A 17,395-nucleotide genomic window follows, 5' to 3' on the forward strand; every position below is an offset into this window, starting at 1 on the left:
TGTCTATCACCTAGTCTGTCAGCAATCAAAAATTCCACGTTTTTTTATTTATTTTTATTTTATTTTTCCTCACCGAATAGCAGGAAATTGAAGTGCCTACTCCCAAAGACGTACAGGAATTTCCACTAGACCGCGAAATTGCCGAATTCAATGCGGAAGTGAAACTAATGTCGCAAAGGATTGATGAAGTTAGTGCCAAGTTCTCGCCATCGTCGCCTATTGATCTCGAGGTTAGTGTTTCAAAAGCGTTTATCGTTAGTGATAATTGTCACACACGCACGCCTTCAGAAAAAGGAAAGAAAAAAAAAAAAAAAAAAGAAAATGTACATTTATGTTTGTTATTCTGCTCAGAGCGCCGAGATGGAGCTGTCCCTACTGGAGCCGGACGTTGCGACGCTCATCAGTCGCGGCGACAGCCTAGTGCTACAGGTGCAGAAGGTTGACCTGGAACGGGCGCTGCGCATCAACACGACGACGGGTGAACTGCGTGTGGCCCGCACCGCACTCAAAGCCAGTAGCGAGGTGACGAAAAAAAAAATCTGGAATTTCTTTTTCGTTTATTTTCCCAATTTCGGAGCCGAATTGAATTTCAAGAGGGGGGGGGGAGGTTTGAGATAGAGGACAGCTCAAGTATCTGTCAACATGGACAGCCAGAGAAAAGGGAATAGTAGGAAAATGGAGGAACGGCGAATGAAAACGAGAGATGTAGGGGGAGAATTAAAAAAAAAAAAAAACTAAACAAAAAAAAAAAAAAACGATATGATGGTTGCCTCGGTGGGGTAGGCGAAAGGGGGGGGGGGAAGAGAGGGCGGCCTGCGTCGTTTAATGTTCTGGAACGTGTCTGCGGAGCGGGTTGACGTTGTAAAAATAAACCCAGTTGTCCAGCTTGGGGACGGACGCGTCACGAGGGGCCCGCAGCAGCCAGTAGCCGAAAAAAACATACGTCGGTGGCTAGTTTACGCATTCCCGAAATAGCGACAGTTGGAGGTGGCGGCTGGTTGTGCAGTAGGAGGAGTTGTGCAAGACCCGAAAGACGAAAGAGAGCGCCCTCTATCGTTATTCGTTCAAGGCGATACGACTTCATGATAAGCGCAACTTCGGGACCCATCGGGACTCCCTTCTTCCTCACCGACTTGCCGTAATGTCCGCTGGCCCTAGACGATCTCTTATTCACCCCCCCCCCCCCACCACCACCACAGACAACCGACACCTAGCACTGCCATCACCTCCTCCTCCGCCTCCCCTCTTGCTCTCTTCCCCAAAGATTGCAAATGTGTGCGTCAGAAACATTGTACAGAGCTACCGGTTAGCTAAGAAGGGTCTTGTTGGCGTTTGTTTGTGTGTGTGTGTGTGTGTGTGTGTGTGTCTGTCGCTTTCGGTGTTAAGGATTTCTTCTGCCGGCCGCTTTCCGGGGCCGACTCCAACGTGAACAGTGTGTCGAAATAGTGAACCGCTACACGCCACACTGACTGAGGAAGAAGACTAGCGTGTGTGTGTGTGTGTATGTGTGTGCGTGTGTGTGTGTGAGGGAAAGTGAAAAACAGTTGAAGCTAACCACAAGCAACACAAGTTCGAAGAGTTTTGGTTCGCCACGCGCCAGCGCACGAGGTCCACCGAAATATTATAGTGTTTTATTTTATTTTATTTTTTTTTCTTTTCTTTTCTATTCTCCTCCCTTATATTTAGCCGAGCTCACGACTTTTTTTTAGGGTTCTTCATTTGTTATTTGTTGTTTTTCTCTCTTTTCTCTCCACGTACCTAATTCTGCTCTCCCTCTTTCATTTTTTTTTTTTTCTTCTTTTTTTTTTTCGGGGTCTGCTCCTCCCTTTTCCCGATGATTCCCCCCTTCATTCTTTCGGTTTTTTTTTTTTTTTTTCCCCGACCATTCCGGATTGTTTATACGGGGAAAAGAAAAAGAAAAAAGGCCGTCGCTTTTTTAACTGGGAAACGTTTTCCATTGCCGTTTTTCTTCTGCATTTTGGGCGTATGTAGCCGGCCAGCGAGCGAGTAGTCCGGACGTTAGTTGTTGAGTAGCGTGTCCGCCCCGCTTTTTTGTTGTCGAGATGTGGTACAGTTTGATGCAATCGGAGCAGGTAGTGCCCAGGGAAATGATCCATCTTGTTTTTGTTTTGTGTTGTTTTTTTTCGTTTTTCGTCTGTGCATTTGGATGCCCTTTGAAAGTTGATCGCCGGCCAAGAATGCGGTGCGCACTCTCTATGCTGCCTTCATCCGCGTGTCAACTTTTGTGTGTCCGCCACACGGTTCCCTTTTTTCTTTTCTTTTCTTTTTTTTTTTTTTTTTTTTTTTTTTTTTTTTGTGTGTGTGTATGAGACCGAAAGAATTCCCCCCCCCCCTTTTTTTTTTTGTATTGGAATTCGTGTCAAAAAGTTGCGTCATTCGTCAGAGTGTTGGGGGTCATAGAAAATCTTAAATGGGCCGACAATGGAAGCCTTGCTACAAGACGAGGGGTAACTCTGTAAAACTCGCTAGCAGGATAATGAATTGTCCCATCGAAAGTGAAGGAGCACAACGTGTCAATGTAATGAAGCCTGACATTCATATTGATTTATTTTTTTTTCTTTTTTTTTTTGTTGTTGACGTAATATTATGGCAGGTGCGACGTCAGCGTCAGGTGGAACAGGAATTGACTCTCAAGGACTGCCAAAAGAAGACGGAACAGCTGCAGCTCTGGCTGGCCAACATTGCCCAGACCCTGGACCACGTGACTCGTATCAACGATCAATCTCAACTTGAGGTGAAATAAAAAAAAAAAAATCGCAGCCCGACTGATTACAATTTGAATAAGCTCAAAAAAGACGGCCGTGAACCCTATCGTTATGTTCTCTCGGCGATATGGCTTTCCCCCTTCCCCGCTAAACGGATACTGTTCGGCCGAAACAATGCCTCACATTTCTCTCTCGGTTGTATCGTGAGTCGAAGGTTGGCGTGACTGTATCAGCTTATTCCGTCTATGTCCATTTGATAGTTGTAAGTGGTGTCGGTTGAACTCTGACTAGCTAAGCGGGAAACCATTGGCCGGCGGCGTTTTTTCTTTTCTTTTTTTTTTTTTTTTTTTTGTATATTTTTTGTTCGATTCAATGTTCTCATGCAGCGTGGTCGGTTTCAAAAACATTACGATTGCCTTTTCTCTGTCTCGAATCAGTCGCTGGAAGAGGAGCTGAACCGGCGTCAGTGCGATATCCGCCAACTCACCGAAGCGGCTGGCAAGTTGAAAGAGCAGCAAGTCCTCGAATACCAGGCGCTGATCAGCTCGTTGACGATACGCTGGCAGGATCTACAGCGGCAATTCGTCGACTTTCAGACGAAGGAATCGTCGGCTTTGGCCTCCGCTGAGGATCCGTCCGACGACATCATGGGCGGGCCGGATTTCGTGACTCGCGTCAACAAACTACGCGAAGCCATCGCTTCCGTTTCCCGTCAAATGCACAGTCCGCCTCTCAACTTGAGGCACTACGAGCAGCTCAGCGGCCAGGAGGATTCCGTCAAGGTGAGTATTCGATAGTTTGATTTTTCATTTTTTGATTTGTTTTTCTTCGAAGGCTTCGTTCGTGTTGTGCACTCACAATTTTTTTGCCTTTGATCTTAGATCGTTAAATCGGCGCTTTACACGCTCAAAGGCGATGTCGATACCTATAACCGCGAAAAGGACGACGCCGTCGAAGCCGTCGAGGCCGTCCAGCAAAAGGAGCAGATCCAGCGCGTCCTGGACAAATTGAGAGAGGAATGGACCCTACTGAACCGCACGTTCGCCGAGAAGCAAGCGTAAGAAATGCAATTTGTTTTTTTTTTTCTGATTTTCAAAACAATGAACGTGTTCGTTTTTCGTTTCTAATTGTACGGGCCGTACTTTTTTTTTTTACAGTCGAGTGCATCAATCGCAGACAACGTGGCGCAATCTGCACGCCGACATGAAGGACTTTGACGATTGGCTAACCGGAGCAGAAGCCTCACTGGTTAACCTGCAAAGCGAAAGCCATAATCGATCGGAAAGGAAGGAGAAATTGAAAGAGCTCGAGTCACAAGTGACCGCCCGTCATAAGTAATATCCGCTTTTTGTTTCTTTGCTCGTTTGGTTCCATCTAAAATTGATGGATCCATTTTTAACGATTTCCTCTTTCACGCAGGGTGATGAGCAACATCACGTCGACGTGCCGCGAAGTCGCCGTTGAGTGCAGCACGGCCGACGCCGTCCTATTGCGAGAGAAGCAAGACATGCTGGGCAAAAGGTGGAGGTCACTCCTGTCCGGATTGGCGGCTGTGCGCCAGCGGTACGTTTCTTTTTTCTCCCCCCCCCCCTCCTCCTCCTCCTCCTCTTATAACACTATCGATCTGATCAATATCTAAACGTGACGACAGCACGGGGCCGCCTGCCAGTTAAACGGCCAGCCACTTTTCTTTATTGCGCGTGCAGACACAAATCAAACACACACACACACACACACACACACACACAAAAAAAAAACGAAACACATTTTTAATAGCATCGATAATCAAAAATTATGAATTTTTCTGTTTGAATTTTTTTTTTTTTTTTTTTTTTTTTAGGTTGACTTCGCTGGACGGAAGCCCGTTGCCCGTTGCAAAATTGACTCCGTTAGTCATGTCACCTGCAAGAAAAGGTAATGCGTGAAAAAAAAAACAAACATGTCTTGACTTAATTTGTTGAGGCCCAGAACTGCTTACCGATTGGATTACAATGACAGATGAGACGAACGATTCGGAATCGGACCTGTCAGTCCACGGATCCAAAGAGACGCCACCGACGACGCCGAGCACAATTGTCGCCAGTCTGGACAAGTCGATCCTGCAGGTAATTTGTCTTCTATTTTTTATCGCATACGTTTTGTTTCGTTCCGTTGTCTAACGCAATTTTGCTGAAAATCAGATACGTGATTGGCTCACTGTATTGGAAACGATGCTGAAACAGCAAGTGGCCATAGTCGGAGATAGCGACGACGTACTCCAGCTACTGGAGAAACAAAAGGTCTGTGCTTTCTTTTGTTCTGTTCTGCTTTTATTTTATTTTATTTTATTTTTTTTGCGTGTGTGTTTTTCTCGCACATATTCCTTCAAAAAAAAGACGCCTCACCCCACAGCGAGATAGTCGGATAGCGTTGCGCTTGAGTTCATCGATTAGATTTTTGCTGATTGGCGTAGGCTCAATCAAGTTTCAAGTGCTAACGAACAGGCTTAGGCTAAGAGTGGCTGTGCCGAGATAGCGTCGCTGAAGAGGATCTGCTCCGTGTAATAAGAACGTTTCGCCGAATTGGGGGGGGGGGGGGGGGGAGGGGGGCAAGTAATCCGCACATCTCGGCATCGACTCTTCTTCTTTCTCTCTCAAAAAAAAAAACAAAAAAAACATTTTTCTCAGTTATGGCCTTGCACCCTCGCTAAGATAAGCAAAGAAAAAAGTGACGGCCAAAAGTCGATGTTAACAAGTTTTCCGGAATCAAGACATCGCCTAAGGTGCTTAAAGAAAGAATGAAAAAAGCAGAAGCTTGAACAAACAAAAAGGAAAAGTTCTTTCTGCTCTCTGTATTTCTTCTTTTTTCATAGTCTTGTTACAATGACATTTGTGTGCAGTCGCATTACGTGGGGAGGCAAAATATCAAGAGCCATGATTCGGCGCGAGCATGCGCAGGAAGGGGGGTGCGAGCGAGCGAGTGAGCGAGCGGAGTAGAGTAGAGCAGTAGATCCATCGATATATAATACGGAGTTGCGTCCTCCATAACAACGCGTACCGGCTCCAAGACCGTAGTCTGTTCCCGTATCCTCATCCTAACGGTTTGTGTCGTTGGCTTTGGCCAGAGTGTCGAGAAACGTGGACAAGAGAGAGAGAGACATTTTTTACGAACAGAAACGATAGTCGGGACATTGGCCGCTGTCGCGTGGGCCTTTCGGCATTGCCGATGTGGTTGTCCGGTGAGTTCTCTTTGTGTGTGTGGACAACTAGCGACGAGAGTTAACGATGTGGCAACCGACAGGAACGATCCAACTGCGGTTCAAAGTGAGTTTGAGCCCAGTCTTTTTTTTTTTTCTTTCCTGGTCCACTGTTATTGAACGGACTTCCTTGGCACCTGTAAACGAAATGTCTCGAGAGATAATTATTTTTAACGGTAGCGTTAGTAATAATCGAAGAAGCCCTGCAATGTTCGGATTGTTTTCCTTTGTTTTTTTCCCGTGTGTGTGTGTGTGTGTAGAGTTTACAATGTTTGAAGATTCAAATGTCTGTCCTTTTACTTTATTTTATTTTATTTTATTTTTTTTGAAAAGAGGATGGCCGTGATGAATCATCCAATGGCAGCGAAGAATGCCTTAGTACCTTGATATTGTTTCAAATGGAAATTGGGCATCCTGCTCACGTCCGCATCCAAGTAGATGCGAGGCATCGTGAGAATAACTTTCTAGACATTTTTTGTGTGTGTGTGTGTGTGTGTGTGTGTCTTATGCCCTTTAATGGAAAATTGCCTTCGTTTAAAAAGAAAAATCCGCTGCTATCCTCGATTTGCGTCGCGTCTTTTGACATAAAAAAAAAAGAAAAGAACTTTACGTGCGGGTTAGTTGAACACCTGCAATGTTGTTTAGCTCGTTCGTTCTACTGGTGTTGCGAGAAAAAGCGCCGAGTTGATGTCGATAGAGGAATATGACAGGAATAACAATGCGTAAAGTAACGAACGCGAATGGATCGATAAAAATAAAAAAATAAAATAAAATACTGGACCCTTCCCTTCATATTTTTTTTTTTTTTATTACGTAGGTTCTGTTTAGGAGCTATATATTTTTCACACTCGGAATGGTGTTCATGATAATCAATATTTTATTTCATTTTTTTTTTTTTTTTTTGCTTAGAATGTCTTACGCGAACTGGAGCAAAAGAAACCACAGTTGGATGAACTCGTCCAGACGGCTGAAAGTATTAAGGATGGAGGACCGCCCACCAGTGGGAAACAGTTGCCGGCGCAAGGTAAACATCATTTTTCTTTAAATATAAAAAAAAAAAAACGAAACTAGAAAAAAAAAAAAAAAAAAAAGAAAGAAGAAAAATAATTGCACGAACTTCCATCGGCGTGTCTTGGGTGCGCCTCCCGAAAGGCTTTAAGATTAGTTTGCGACATTTCAATTTTGTTTTTGGTTTTTTTGTAAGGGAAGAAACAAATCCTCACCCCCCCCCCTCCTTTTTTTTTTTTTCAAAGTGGAAACTTGGCTTTTGCGCCTCGAGTAATTGCGTTGCTTGATCAATCGAAAAAAAAAAAAGTTCCCCCCCCCCCTCGTGTTTATTTTGTACCTGACTGAGAGAGAAAACGCGATGATGTCATTGCGCGACTGCGTCAACGGTTTCTTTTTTTTTTATACGAAAAGTTTCGGAGTCCCCCGTTTTCATTGAAAAGAAACTGCGCGAGCGGATGTTGATGTCGTTTTGTTATCCCATCGTTCAAGCCTACGGGAAACGAACTATGTCCTCTCGGATTTGTTTCTTTATTACGTTTGGGTTTTCTTTCCTTTTTTTTTTAGCTCATTCATATCGCCTTTTCTGCGTTGTAGGCCGTTAGTGATGCCCGGAAAAGAAAAAAAAAAAATGCGGTTGGTCTTAGGAGGGTCGAATAAAAAAAAAAAAAAAAAAAAGAAAAGTCTGAGCTGTGTGCAAATCGACTGCAGGTCATCATCCGGCGAGATTGGAAAACTTGCTGGACCAAGCCGGCAGCAGTCCGAAGCAGCAGACGTGAGGGGGTGGAGGGGCGAATGGAGGGAACGATAGAGCAATAGGATTAGCTTACACACACACACACACACACACACACGAGAAAGAAGGAATCTGATCCTTCCTTTTTTTTTTTTTTTCTTCTTCTTCTTCTTCTCCCACTTTTCTTGTTTAATGCTGTCCATCTTCTTCATCTCCACTTGCTGGCCCAAGCGGACATTTTATTTTTTTTATTCTTCTTGTTTCTTTATCCGTCGTTCCTCCGCCATTGCGGCAATCGTAAAAACGTCCTCTACTACAAGCACGTCGCAATGGCCGACCATTCATGTTCGAAATGGGGTCATTATCAAAACGCAAACTCTCGAGTCCTGCCGCTTTCCTTTGGTCTCACTTCATTTCATATTATCCGACGTCTTTGTTTTTGTTGTTTTGCCGCGTTCGTTTCTTCGTGACTCACGTGGGTGCACGAAGCCCCAAATGATTGGCTGATTAGCGAGAGGTTCATTGCTGAAGGTTGTCATATGGAAGTGTCGGAAACAGACTACTTTAACATAACGAAGAGCAGATTCCAAGTAGAAATTGAACAAAAAAAAAGGTTGAAATAGAATTTAAGAAGAGCTATTTATAATTACGTGCGCCGATGAAGTTTCCACGAGGTTTCTAGCATTCGGACGTGGGATTGATAGGGTTGTATTCGTGGAGAGACATTCAATCCAGACCCGTCCTCTCGGCTTTGTATAATTGCCTTTCATTACTGTGATCCTCTGTGTCTCATCGTCTCTTCAACCCTATTTTTTTTTTATTTCTTTTTTTTATCGCCTTCCCCCCGTCCTTGCAACGAAGAAGATGGAGAGAGTATCGAGTGACGTGCCATCGCTCTTAGTTGTTTACCATAATAGTGGGGGCTCGGGGATTATATCGATTGACAACAGAGCAACGTAAGAAATAGGAGAAACAGCCGACGTTTTTCGTGTTATTTGATTCTCATTTCGATCCCCTATACAGTTTGTGTGCGTCTACAGTCCCATTTAGTCCCGTTCGAAATCAACGCAAATGAAACCCGAAAATGTTTTGTTTTTTTTTTTCTTTTTCTTCCTCTCACTGCGTGACGTTTCGTCTTTATTAGACGCTCGACGTTCTATCCAATCACTAAAGACAAATCGATGCTATTGATATTAAGAAAAAAAAAAAAACAACTTTCGTATACCGTGAAGGGTTATTGCTCGCTTAATATCCATCTAGCTCGATGAGATGACATCTTCTAAAAAAAAAAAAAAAAAAAAAAAAAAAAGTGAGATGAAAGTGTGTCGATCGTGTGTGTGTGTGTGTGTGTGGTGAACCGGAGAAGTGGGAGGGCAGTTATTTCATGGATTGATGTCAATTCCTCCACTGTAGCTTATAACCTCGGTATCTCTTGACTCTTCACCTCTTTGCACGCTGCTTCGAAAGCTCATGCAAAGATGGGGGGGGGGAGGGGGTGTTTAAAGGGCCATGTGTGTAAGCTATTGATTCTTACCGGGGAGAGAGAGAGAGAGAGAGAGAGAGGGGTGACATTCACCGGTCTTCCGGCGCACGCACAAAGTTATTAGCAGACGTCGCTTTCATCATCGGACTTCCTTTCCCCATTGAACCTTCCCTATTTTATTTTATTTTATTTTATTTTTTTTTTTAAACCTCAATTCCCGTTTTAGGTTTTTCGGTAATGAACTCGATGGAACCGCCATGTCTTTCTCTTTGATTTAAAAAAAAAAAAAAAAAAAAAGATACGAAAAAGCGTTGGTTTCCTTCCGTTCACCCTTAAAATTCATCAATCACTTTGCGTTTCTACGCTTCCTTATTTTTACTCACCGGAAATTATGAGTTTCAGTGATCGTTTTTCTTTGTTTTTTTTTTTGTTTTTGTTTTTTTTAGATTCTTTAAATCAATTAAGTTAATTTTGTTGTTTGCGAAAAATTGTTTTTATGATTTCGGGGGGTTTTGGTGTCGTCAGACATGATGTCCCTCCCACCACTGCTCTACCACCTGAGGACATGCTTACGAGGTACACGATTATGCACGGCAACAGCGTCATTACCCCCCCCCCCCCCCCCCTGAAACTTTTCTTTTAAAAACTTCGTCGGCATGACAACTAAAAAAAAAAAAAAAACGAAAAGATTTTATTGATTTTTTTGAATTTCGCTTCATTGCACGCAATCACAGTTGATTTTATTTTGAACCTCATTGTTGGTAGCTTGCACATTTGCATGTACCATTCCTTTAATAGTTGACAGCGAATAAGCAACGTGCCCTATTTCTTCTACCGCCGTAAATAATGAAACCCCGTTGCTGCTTGCGAGATAAGGCCTCCCCCCCCCCCTCCCTGCCCCACCCATTTCCCTCCGGTTTTTCTCGTGCAACCCACGTCAAAGAGAAGCGTGCAAGTCGCTCTCATTTTTGTTTTCTCCGCAACACTTTTTTTTTTTTTTTTCGGTAGGGAGGAAGGGCGTTTATTCATCTCGTGCAACAACCCGCCAAAGCGGCCTGTGAATGCTTTACTTCCATATTTACATTCAGATTGAATGCGTGTGCAGCTGGATCATGTGACTTTCGCTGTGCTGCCCTCTTTTTGAATTCCGTATCCCTTGAAAAACTCGTGTTTCCCATTCGGAATGTAAAGCATTCACGATGCTGGAAAACGGATGGCAGTCTGACAAAAGAAGACGAATGTAGTCACCAGACCCCTTTTTTGCGAGACAATTCAACTTGAAAAGACCCAGCACTCTCTACACAGGCCTTGATGTTGCTTTTTAACAGGTTGTAGATGCAAGCGGACATTTGAAAACATGTTCGCTCGAATCACTACACGAATTCGTTATGAAATCATGGCGAAAGGCTTCAATGCCAAGAGCAAAAAAAAAAAAAAAAAAAGAGGCTCTCTCTCTGATAGGATTGTGTTGCACGTGCCCCGCCCGGCATCCGTCGTCGTCGTCGTCGTCGTCTATAAACACAATATCGATGGATGTAATCTATCCCGTATTTTTTTTTTTGTTTTGTTTTTGTTTTTTACATTTTAAATGCGCCCGCGCGCGCGCGCACGGGAAGAAGAACGAAATATGATGATAGGCTTCATGTAACCAGCCAAGCGACAATTTCTCTTTAAAAAAAAAAACAAAAAAAAAACGAATGTTTCTTATCTTGTCGTCTAATGTTCCAGAGATATCTAATGTTTTGATATCTTCCATGGCGTGTGCGCGGGCATAGAATTCGAGCTGGAGCCGTGGGTGGTTTTCGTTTTCGATCATTTTTTTTTTTGGCATTGACTTAGTGGGGAATATTTTTTTTTTTTTTGCTAACAATAGTTAATATGTCCATTTGAATATTATTCCCCTCGGTTTTTTTTCTTCTTCTTTGATATTGGATTCGACGTAGACAGGAAAGCGCAAATACGAGCATTGTTGTTTATCTGATTATTTGCCAAATGTTTTTCTCCGGCAGTTCGTGTCTCTCTTTGACGCACGGTCGACGACGCATCAACAGGATAAAAAAAGAACGGAGACACACATACACACACATAATGTGTACGTTAGACGAACTGGTGCCGCATCTCCCCCGCTTTTGTTTATTTTCTTTGTCCCAATAGCAGAGAGAAGGAAAGAAGGGAATTGCATGAATAAAAAAAAAAAAAAAATACAGGGACAACAAAGACGCTCGCTCAAAACTTGTTTTTCATATTGGGGTACCTCCCACTGCGATCCGCTCTGTGTGTTTTCCGCGGAGAAACGGAGTGCATTACTATGTCATTTCGTGTAACGACGAGGTAAATCTTCCCCTGTGTGTTCATGAGGCGGTGTCAAAATATGTTTTAAGAGAAGGAAACCTTAACTGGGAAAAAGAAAAACTTCGTCTTATATTTTTATTTTTTCTTTCTTCTTTATTGGGTCGAAATCAGCTGGGGGTGGGGGTGGGTGATTTGACAGTTCTTTTTTTTTTTTTTTTTTTTTTGTGCTGCGAGTGTCTTCCTTATTATGATCGTGAGCGTGCGGGTATCAAGCGGTCCGGTCCGCGCTCTTTTGTCGACCCATAACACACAGACACACTCGACGGAATATATCGACCATCTCCAACCAACATTCTTCTCCTGCTCTCCGTGATGGATAAACGAGGGATGAATGAAGCAGCGGTCCAGCTCGGTGCCCGATCGTCCGTCGACGTAGACGAAAAATCAATCAGTGCGCTTCATTTTGAATGATGCGGTTGTCAAATGGATTCCAATCTTTAAAGTGGAAGAAACGACAAGCATGTCGTCGATATCGATTCGCTTTTGGAACAGGGTCTAGTGTAAAAAAAAAAAAATTAAATAAAAATTAGATCTGTCCGTCTCTGATGATGTGCGTATGTCGAAGAGCCTGTCCAATTTGTACAGGAGAGGCCATTTGGAAAGAGAAGGGGTGATGGCAACACAACGAGAGAGCGAGAGAGAGAGAGAGAAAAGAGAAGATGTATTGATCGGTTTCGTTCCCCCCTTCCCGTGTTAGTAGTATTGCGACCACCACGGCAAGTAACCTGACCCTTCATCCGCCTTCATCTAGCCATTTAAAACTTTTCTTCCAATCCGGAAAATCACAAAACATTTTTGTCTCTGTCTATTCATCGCCTTCTCTCTGTGTCTCTCTTCCGCTCTCAATGTTTGAAATCATGTTATTCCGGATGTGTTGTTGTTGAATTCAACAAAGCAGTGCTTCACTGATGTGCCTGTCTCTACTTACTGAAGTGGCCATTAGCCGCCGTATGAATTAGATGAAGGCAGAAGGCTCGTTGTAATGCATTTGTGATTGGCATGCGTATTCTAACCCCATCCGTCTGTGCTCTATTTCGCCTTGCTATGTGTTCTAACACCGGCAGGCGGACTTTAATACGGTCAGGAAAGGAAGCCACGTTTCATTGAATCGTGTGACGTGAGAATAACGGTTGGTCCGCATGGTGACGCCATCTAGTGGTGCATTGTGAAACTAACTCGTGGTCGGCAGTAAAAAAAAAAACAAAAAAACTAAACAAAAACAGCAACAATTCTTCAGTTTTTTTTTTTTTTCATTAGTTTTCTGCTGTGCTAATATTTGTCTGTTTTCTTTTAACGTTTGATTACAGTGAGCAAGCTACGGGAGCATTGGGAAGAGACGGCCGGAGCGGTGACGTCTCGACGCAATCAGCTGGAAGAATTGCTGACGGATTCGCACCAGTTTGAAAGGCGGAAACAGGACGTGGACCAATGGCTCGGTCGGATGGAGAACCGCCTTTCGAAATTGGCGCCAGTCGCCGGCACTGCCGATTTGATCGACACTCAACACCGCGAGCAAAAGGTATTTTATCGCAATTATTTAATCCCGTTTTGCAAAAAAAAAAAAAAAAAAAAAAAAAAACCAACAAACAAAAAAACCAACATTTTCATTCTTCTCAATCATCCAACAGGTCCTTCACAACGAGATCCAGCAATACAAGAGTCAAGTAGAGCAATTGACTCAATTGTCAGAGAAGCTGGTAGCGAACTACCCGCACGACGACACGAGCCGGACTGTCCGCACCAATGAAAACCTCACTCAGCGCTATTCAGTTCTTCATACGGGGTATTTTATTATCATTCATTATCAATTTGAACAAACGACATCCTGCTATTTATTTAGGGTTTTTTTTTTTGTTTTTTTTTTTTTTTTCTATATGGAAAGAAATGAGATATGAACCCAATTGTTTTCTTTTTGTTTTCAGCGTGAATGCAAGAGGACGGGCTCTGAATGCAGCCATGAGCTCACTGCACAGTTTCGACCGATCCTTGGACAAGTTCATGGCTTGGCTATCCGATACGGAATCAGCACTGGAGTCGCTCGAGCTCGAGCTAGACAGCTACGGCCCTGGCGTCAAAACATCCCGAGAACGCGTCCTGATTCAGCTCAAGGTAAGGAATCCATCCCGTCATATAGAAATCTAGCAAAGCGTCGTATCTCTTCCATGTGATTGTCAACCGTGCTCTCGCTAAGAACGTTAGATGCGTGTCTAGGATGTATGAATTCAATCTGACGTCAGAGACGACGTTGTTGGGAAGCTGGTCGAAGCCCCTGTACGAAAGACGGAGCTTGTCTCCTTTGAGGCTTCTGTCTCTTCTACTCCGTTCGGACAGGACATTTTTTTTTTTTTAAACACGAAAAGAAGAAGAAAAAGAACAGAATCTTTTGCGTTATCGAAAGAAAAAAAAAAAAAAAAAGGAGGGAGAAATGCGATCGATCCTATTCTCCTTTTTGAACGATTATTCACTCGACACTTGTACTATAGCCATGGGCTTGATTCTTTTTTTTTTTTTTTTTGGCTGGTTTAAACCCGCTTGTTTGTGGACGGATCTTTTGTAGCTTGGCTCTGTTTGGATGTTTCATATCGATTTTCGTCTTAAACATGTCTTGATCCGCATAGTCAAGAACAAGCGACACGCTGTCTGACAATTGATGGTGTGGTCGCTAGCAATAGGGATTTTCATCATGTCGGGTATTCTCTTGAAATTTGAATGTCCTCGTTTTCTCCCTCCATTCCGGCTTCTAAATATGGCCGCTTATCTCGAAAAATGAATCAATGCAACAAGCGTCGCCAGTTCGATTGCATGTGTGTGTGTGTTTGTGTGTGTGGAACACGAGAAGAATGCGCGCAACATTGGCGGAGAAGTTTTGCACAGACAAATATTCGCTAATGAACGACATCGAGTTGGCCACATTCGTTAGCCCGGCAATTGACCTGCTGTTCCAATTATTCCGATCCAGTTGGTACGTCACTTGTTTGTTTTCCAGCTCCCGTCCGTTGTACAACAAAACAAGTTTCCTTACCCCCCCCCCCCCCCCAAAAAAAAAAAAAAAAAAACCCCGCTGCAATCGATAGCATCCTTGACCCTTCTCACTCATCACCTATTCCGAGGTCGCTAACCATCACGTAACCATTTGCGACTTGTAGCTGAACGCACGACCATGCTGTCCGGCCGTGCGCAAAAAACTTCTTTAAAATCCAAATTCCATATTTTTTTTTTTTTTAATTTTTCTTTTTTCTTTCTCTTCACTGAAAAAAAGAAAGAAAAGAAAAGAAAAGTGGGGGCTAAAGAGTTTGCCCGTCTATCATGTCGTGGGCTTTATCTGTAAATGTCTCTAGCATTTGTAAAACACGGCCGTCAAGTGTTCATTTTGAAAATGGAAGAACATGACCGTATACAAAAGAGCCGAGTGGCGCGCGCTCGTGCTCTCTCTCTCTCTCTCTCTCTGAGGCTTGCTCCGATCCCGTTTGCCCTCTTTCGCTACTACCCCGGCCCCGTCTATCGAGGGTTTCTGTTTAACGTCACGAAAGATATCGAGAGTGGCATGTGTGTGTGTGTGTGTGTGTGTTTTCGCCGCTCTGCCGGATACAGGGTTTGGGGGGGGGGGGGGGGCGAAAAGATCCAAAAGTCAAGAACATGGAAGCAAGAAACAAGGATTTCTCCTTGTCGGTGTAGGTACAGAAAAAAAAAAAGAAGAACGCGTCAAAACCGCACACGCGTCGATTCTCTGTGCCATCAGGGGGATTCCAAAGGGAAAGAAGGAAAAAGAGAGAGAGAGAGAGTCCGCTCTCGATGGGTATTCTTCTCTTCCTTCATCCTTCCACGTCGTCCTCCTATTTTGGTGGGTAGGGATAGGGAGAAAGAGAACAGGAGCAGCAGCAGCAGCAGCAACAGCAACAGCAGCAGCAGAGGACAGGAATCGATGGGCGAGTAAAGAGACGAGAGAGGAAAGTTTTTTAGTGGCGCCGACGCCACTACGTATGTGCGGAGGAGAGAGAGAGAGAGAGCGATCGAGAGACGAAGGTTTGGCACGCAGAAGGATTCCCAGTCGGTCTCCGGATTCGGTGATGATCGTGTGCGTTTTGGCGGGTGGTCTGCCGGTTGGATAGCGCAGGGAGAGTGAAGTCCGTTTACCGTTTCAGGTGTGCGCGGCCCGCCCCGTTCGCATCCCTGTGGCCTAAGTGTGGGCGTGTGTAGTTTTGGTTTGTTTTTTTTTTTTTGTCGTCGTCTTCTTTTGCGTTGGATATCGTTTATGAATGCCTCTACTGATGAAACATAACGCCGCTCTGGCCAGAGGAGGAGGAGGAGGAGGAGGATGCTCAAGAGAGGAGAGACTCGGTGCGAACATTGACGTTGCAAGTGGCGGATGCGAAATCATTAGAGGCCGAACGCCTATCATATTCCACAGCGAGTCGGGCTCGGATTCGTCGTCTTCGCCTCACGGATGTTCAACGTCAGACAAGCAGCAGATTAGCCATCATCAGCGGCAGCGGGCGACGTCATCTCGTCGGCCGCCTCCCTACCGCACCGTGCCTTTGCCTTGGCCGGCAGGGTCTTCTTCGAGCGGGGACGTCGCCACATCGGCGGCGGAGCCGGCAGCCGTCAGGGCCAGATCGGGGCCGCCTAAGTTGGAGGATGCCAGTGTCAGCAACAGCCACAGCCGTGCGAAGCCGGCCAGGCCCAAATCCCTCCAGCACCAGTTTCTTGTCAATTCCAAATCAGTCCAATCGCTGAAGACGCCGCCGTTGGCCTCGCAGCCGCTGTACCCAACGGCCCACAATCCGCACTGCTATCCGCTTCGTCCGTCAGTCTCCGCTTCGGCCTTCCCGCTCAGTGTTAGCTTGCAGTTCGACTGCCTGTCGCCCGAATGGTCCACCTCTGAATTGCCTGTGCCCAGTCCGGCTCCGGCGGAGAGGCGCCAATTCGTCAGGCCGTCGCGAGCCGTTGAGAACCAATGCAATGCGGCGGCCACGTCGACCCCTCGCTCTTCCAGCGTGCCACGAGCTCAATCGCCGTCCCGCGGCGGCGGCGGCGGCCTCAGTGGCCGCCCCGCTCGCCCCTTGTCGCACCCGGCTGGACCCGTTGGCTCGCAGTGGGCCCTCGGTCTGCAGCCGGCCAACGAATTGCGCAGCCACGAGAGCCTCCTCAATCGAAATCCAACGAGCAGCTTGTCTTCCTTGGCCACGTCACGAAGCCACGGTCACTTGGATCACCGTCATCGCCAGCAGCACTTTGCGGAGCCCTTCGGCGCTGGAACAACACCCCGCTGGCCGCCCAACTGTTTCAACGGTTTCCAACTGGGAGCCACTCCAGCGCCGGCTCCATCACCTTCGTCCACACCCAGTCCGTCGTCCCGCCCATTGGCCCACCTGCCCAACGACGCCTTGCGGACGAACCACGGCATCCGGCTCTTGGAAAAGAAGCTGGATCTCTACGTCGACATTATGCAAGCCCAGGAGAGATTCGTCCAGGTATCTCTTTTCTCCAAGGAAAGGGTGTGGAACCGTATTTTTTTTTTTTTTTTCTCTCTTTTTTTTTTTGGAACTACCGATTAACCTTTGGTTTATCGCTTGGCCTCCCTCTTTTTGTTTTTTTTGCGTGCCTTCTTGCGTCGATTGGATGGAGCTAAACCACTCGGCTTTATTGTCATCTCATTGGCCATCTCACAACTCGGTGGGCGAAGAAAAGAGGGGAGAAATTGGAGCGCTATTGATGCGGCGGAATTTCTATTAGGCGGACGTAAAGAGCGGACGAAAGTAAAGGAGGAAGTATAAAAAAAAAAAAAAAAAAAAAAGTAGGGCCGTGAGACATGAAATGAATCGCTTTGATGGACGGGGTTCAGGTGCACGGGCAACAAA

At 45.2% G+C, this 17,395-nt stretch overlaps 1 protein-coding gene across 6 annotated transcripts in view; it reads left to right on the top strand.

Moving 5' to 3' along the window:
- LOC130687762 (dystrophin, isoforms A/C/F/G/H-like) overlaps positions 1–17,395 on the top strand; it is a 50,630-nt gene that overhangs the window by 14,771 nt on the left and 18,464 nt on the right. For all 6 annotated transcript variants that reach the window (XM_057510950.2, XM_059494859.1, XM_059494856.1 and 3 more), the window contains 15 exons: positions 81–230; positions 352–522; positions 2,615–2,755; positions 3,164–3,508; positions 3,608–3,783; positions 3,884–4,060; positions 4,146–4,289; positions 4,567–4,640; positions 4,725–4,831; positions 4,907–5,005; positions 6,871–6,985; positions 9,711–9,761; positions 12,845–13,056; positions 13,166–13,320; positions 13,460–13,646. In XM_057510950.2, coding sequence (XP_057366933.1) covers positions 81–230; positions 352–522; positions 2,615–2,755; positions 3,164–3,508; positions 3,608–3,783; positions 3,884–4,060; positions 4,146–4,289; positions 4,567–4,640; positions 4,725–4,831; positions 4,907–5,005; positions 6,871–6,985; positions 9,711–9,761; positions 12,845–13,056; positions 13,166–13,320; positions 13,460–13,646 — 2,304 coding nt within the window. The remainder of the gene's footprint in view (positions 1–80; positions 231–351; positions 523–2,614; positions 2,756–3,163; positions 3,509–3,607; positions 3,784–3,883; positions 4,061–4,145; positions 4,290–4,566; positions 4,641–4,724; positions 4,832–4,906; positions 5,006–6,870; positions 6,986–9,710; positions 9,762–12,844; positions 13,057–13,165; positions 13,321–13,459; positions 13,647–17,395) is intronic.

The sequence above is a fragment of the Daphnia carinata genome, chromosome 4 (assembly GCF_022539665.2).
Source record: "Daphnia carinata strain CSIRO-1 chromosome 4, CSIRO_AGI_Dcar_HiC_V3, whole genome shotgun sequence".
NCBI classification, from domain to species: Eukaryota; Metazoa; Arthropoda; class Branchiopoda; order Diplostraca; family Daphniidae; genus Daphnia; species Daphnia carinata.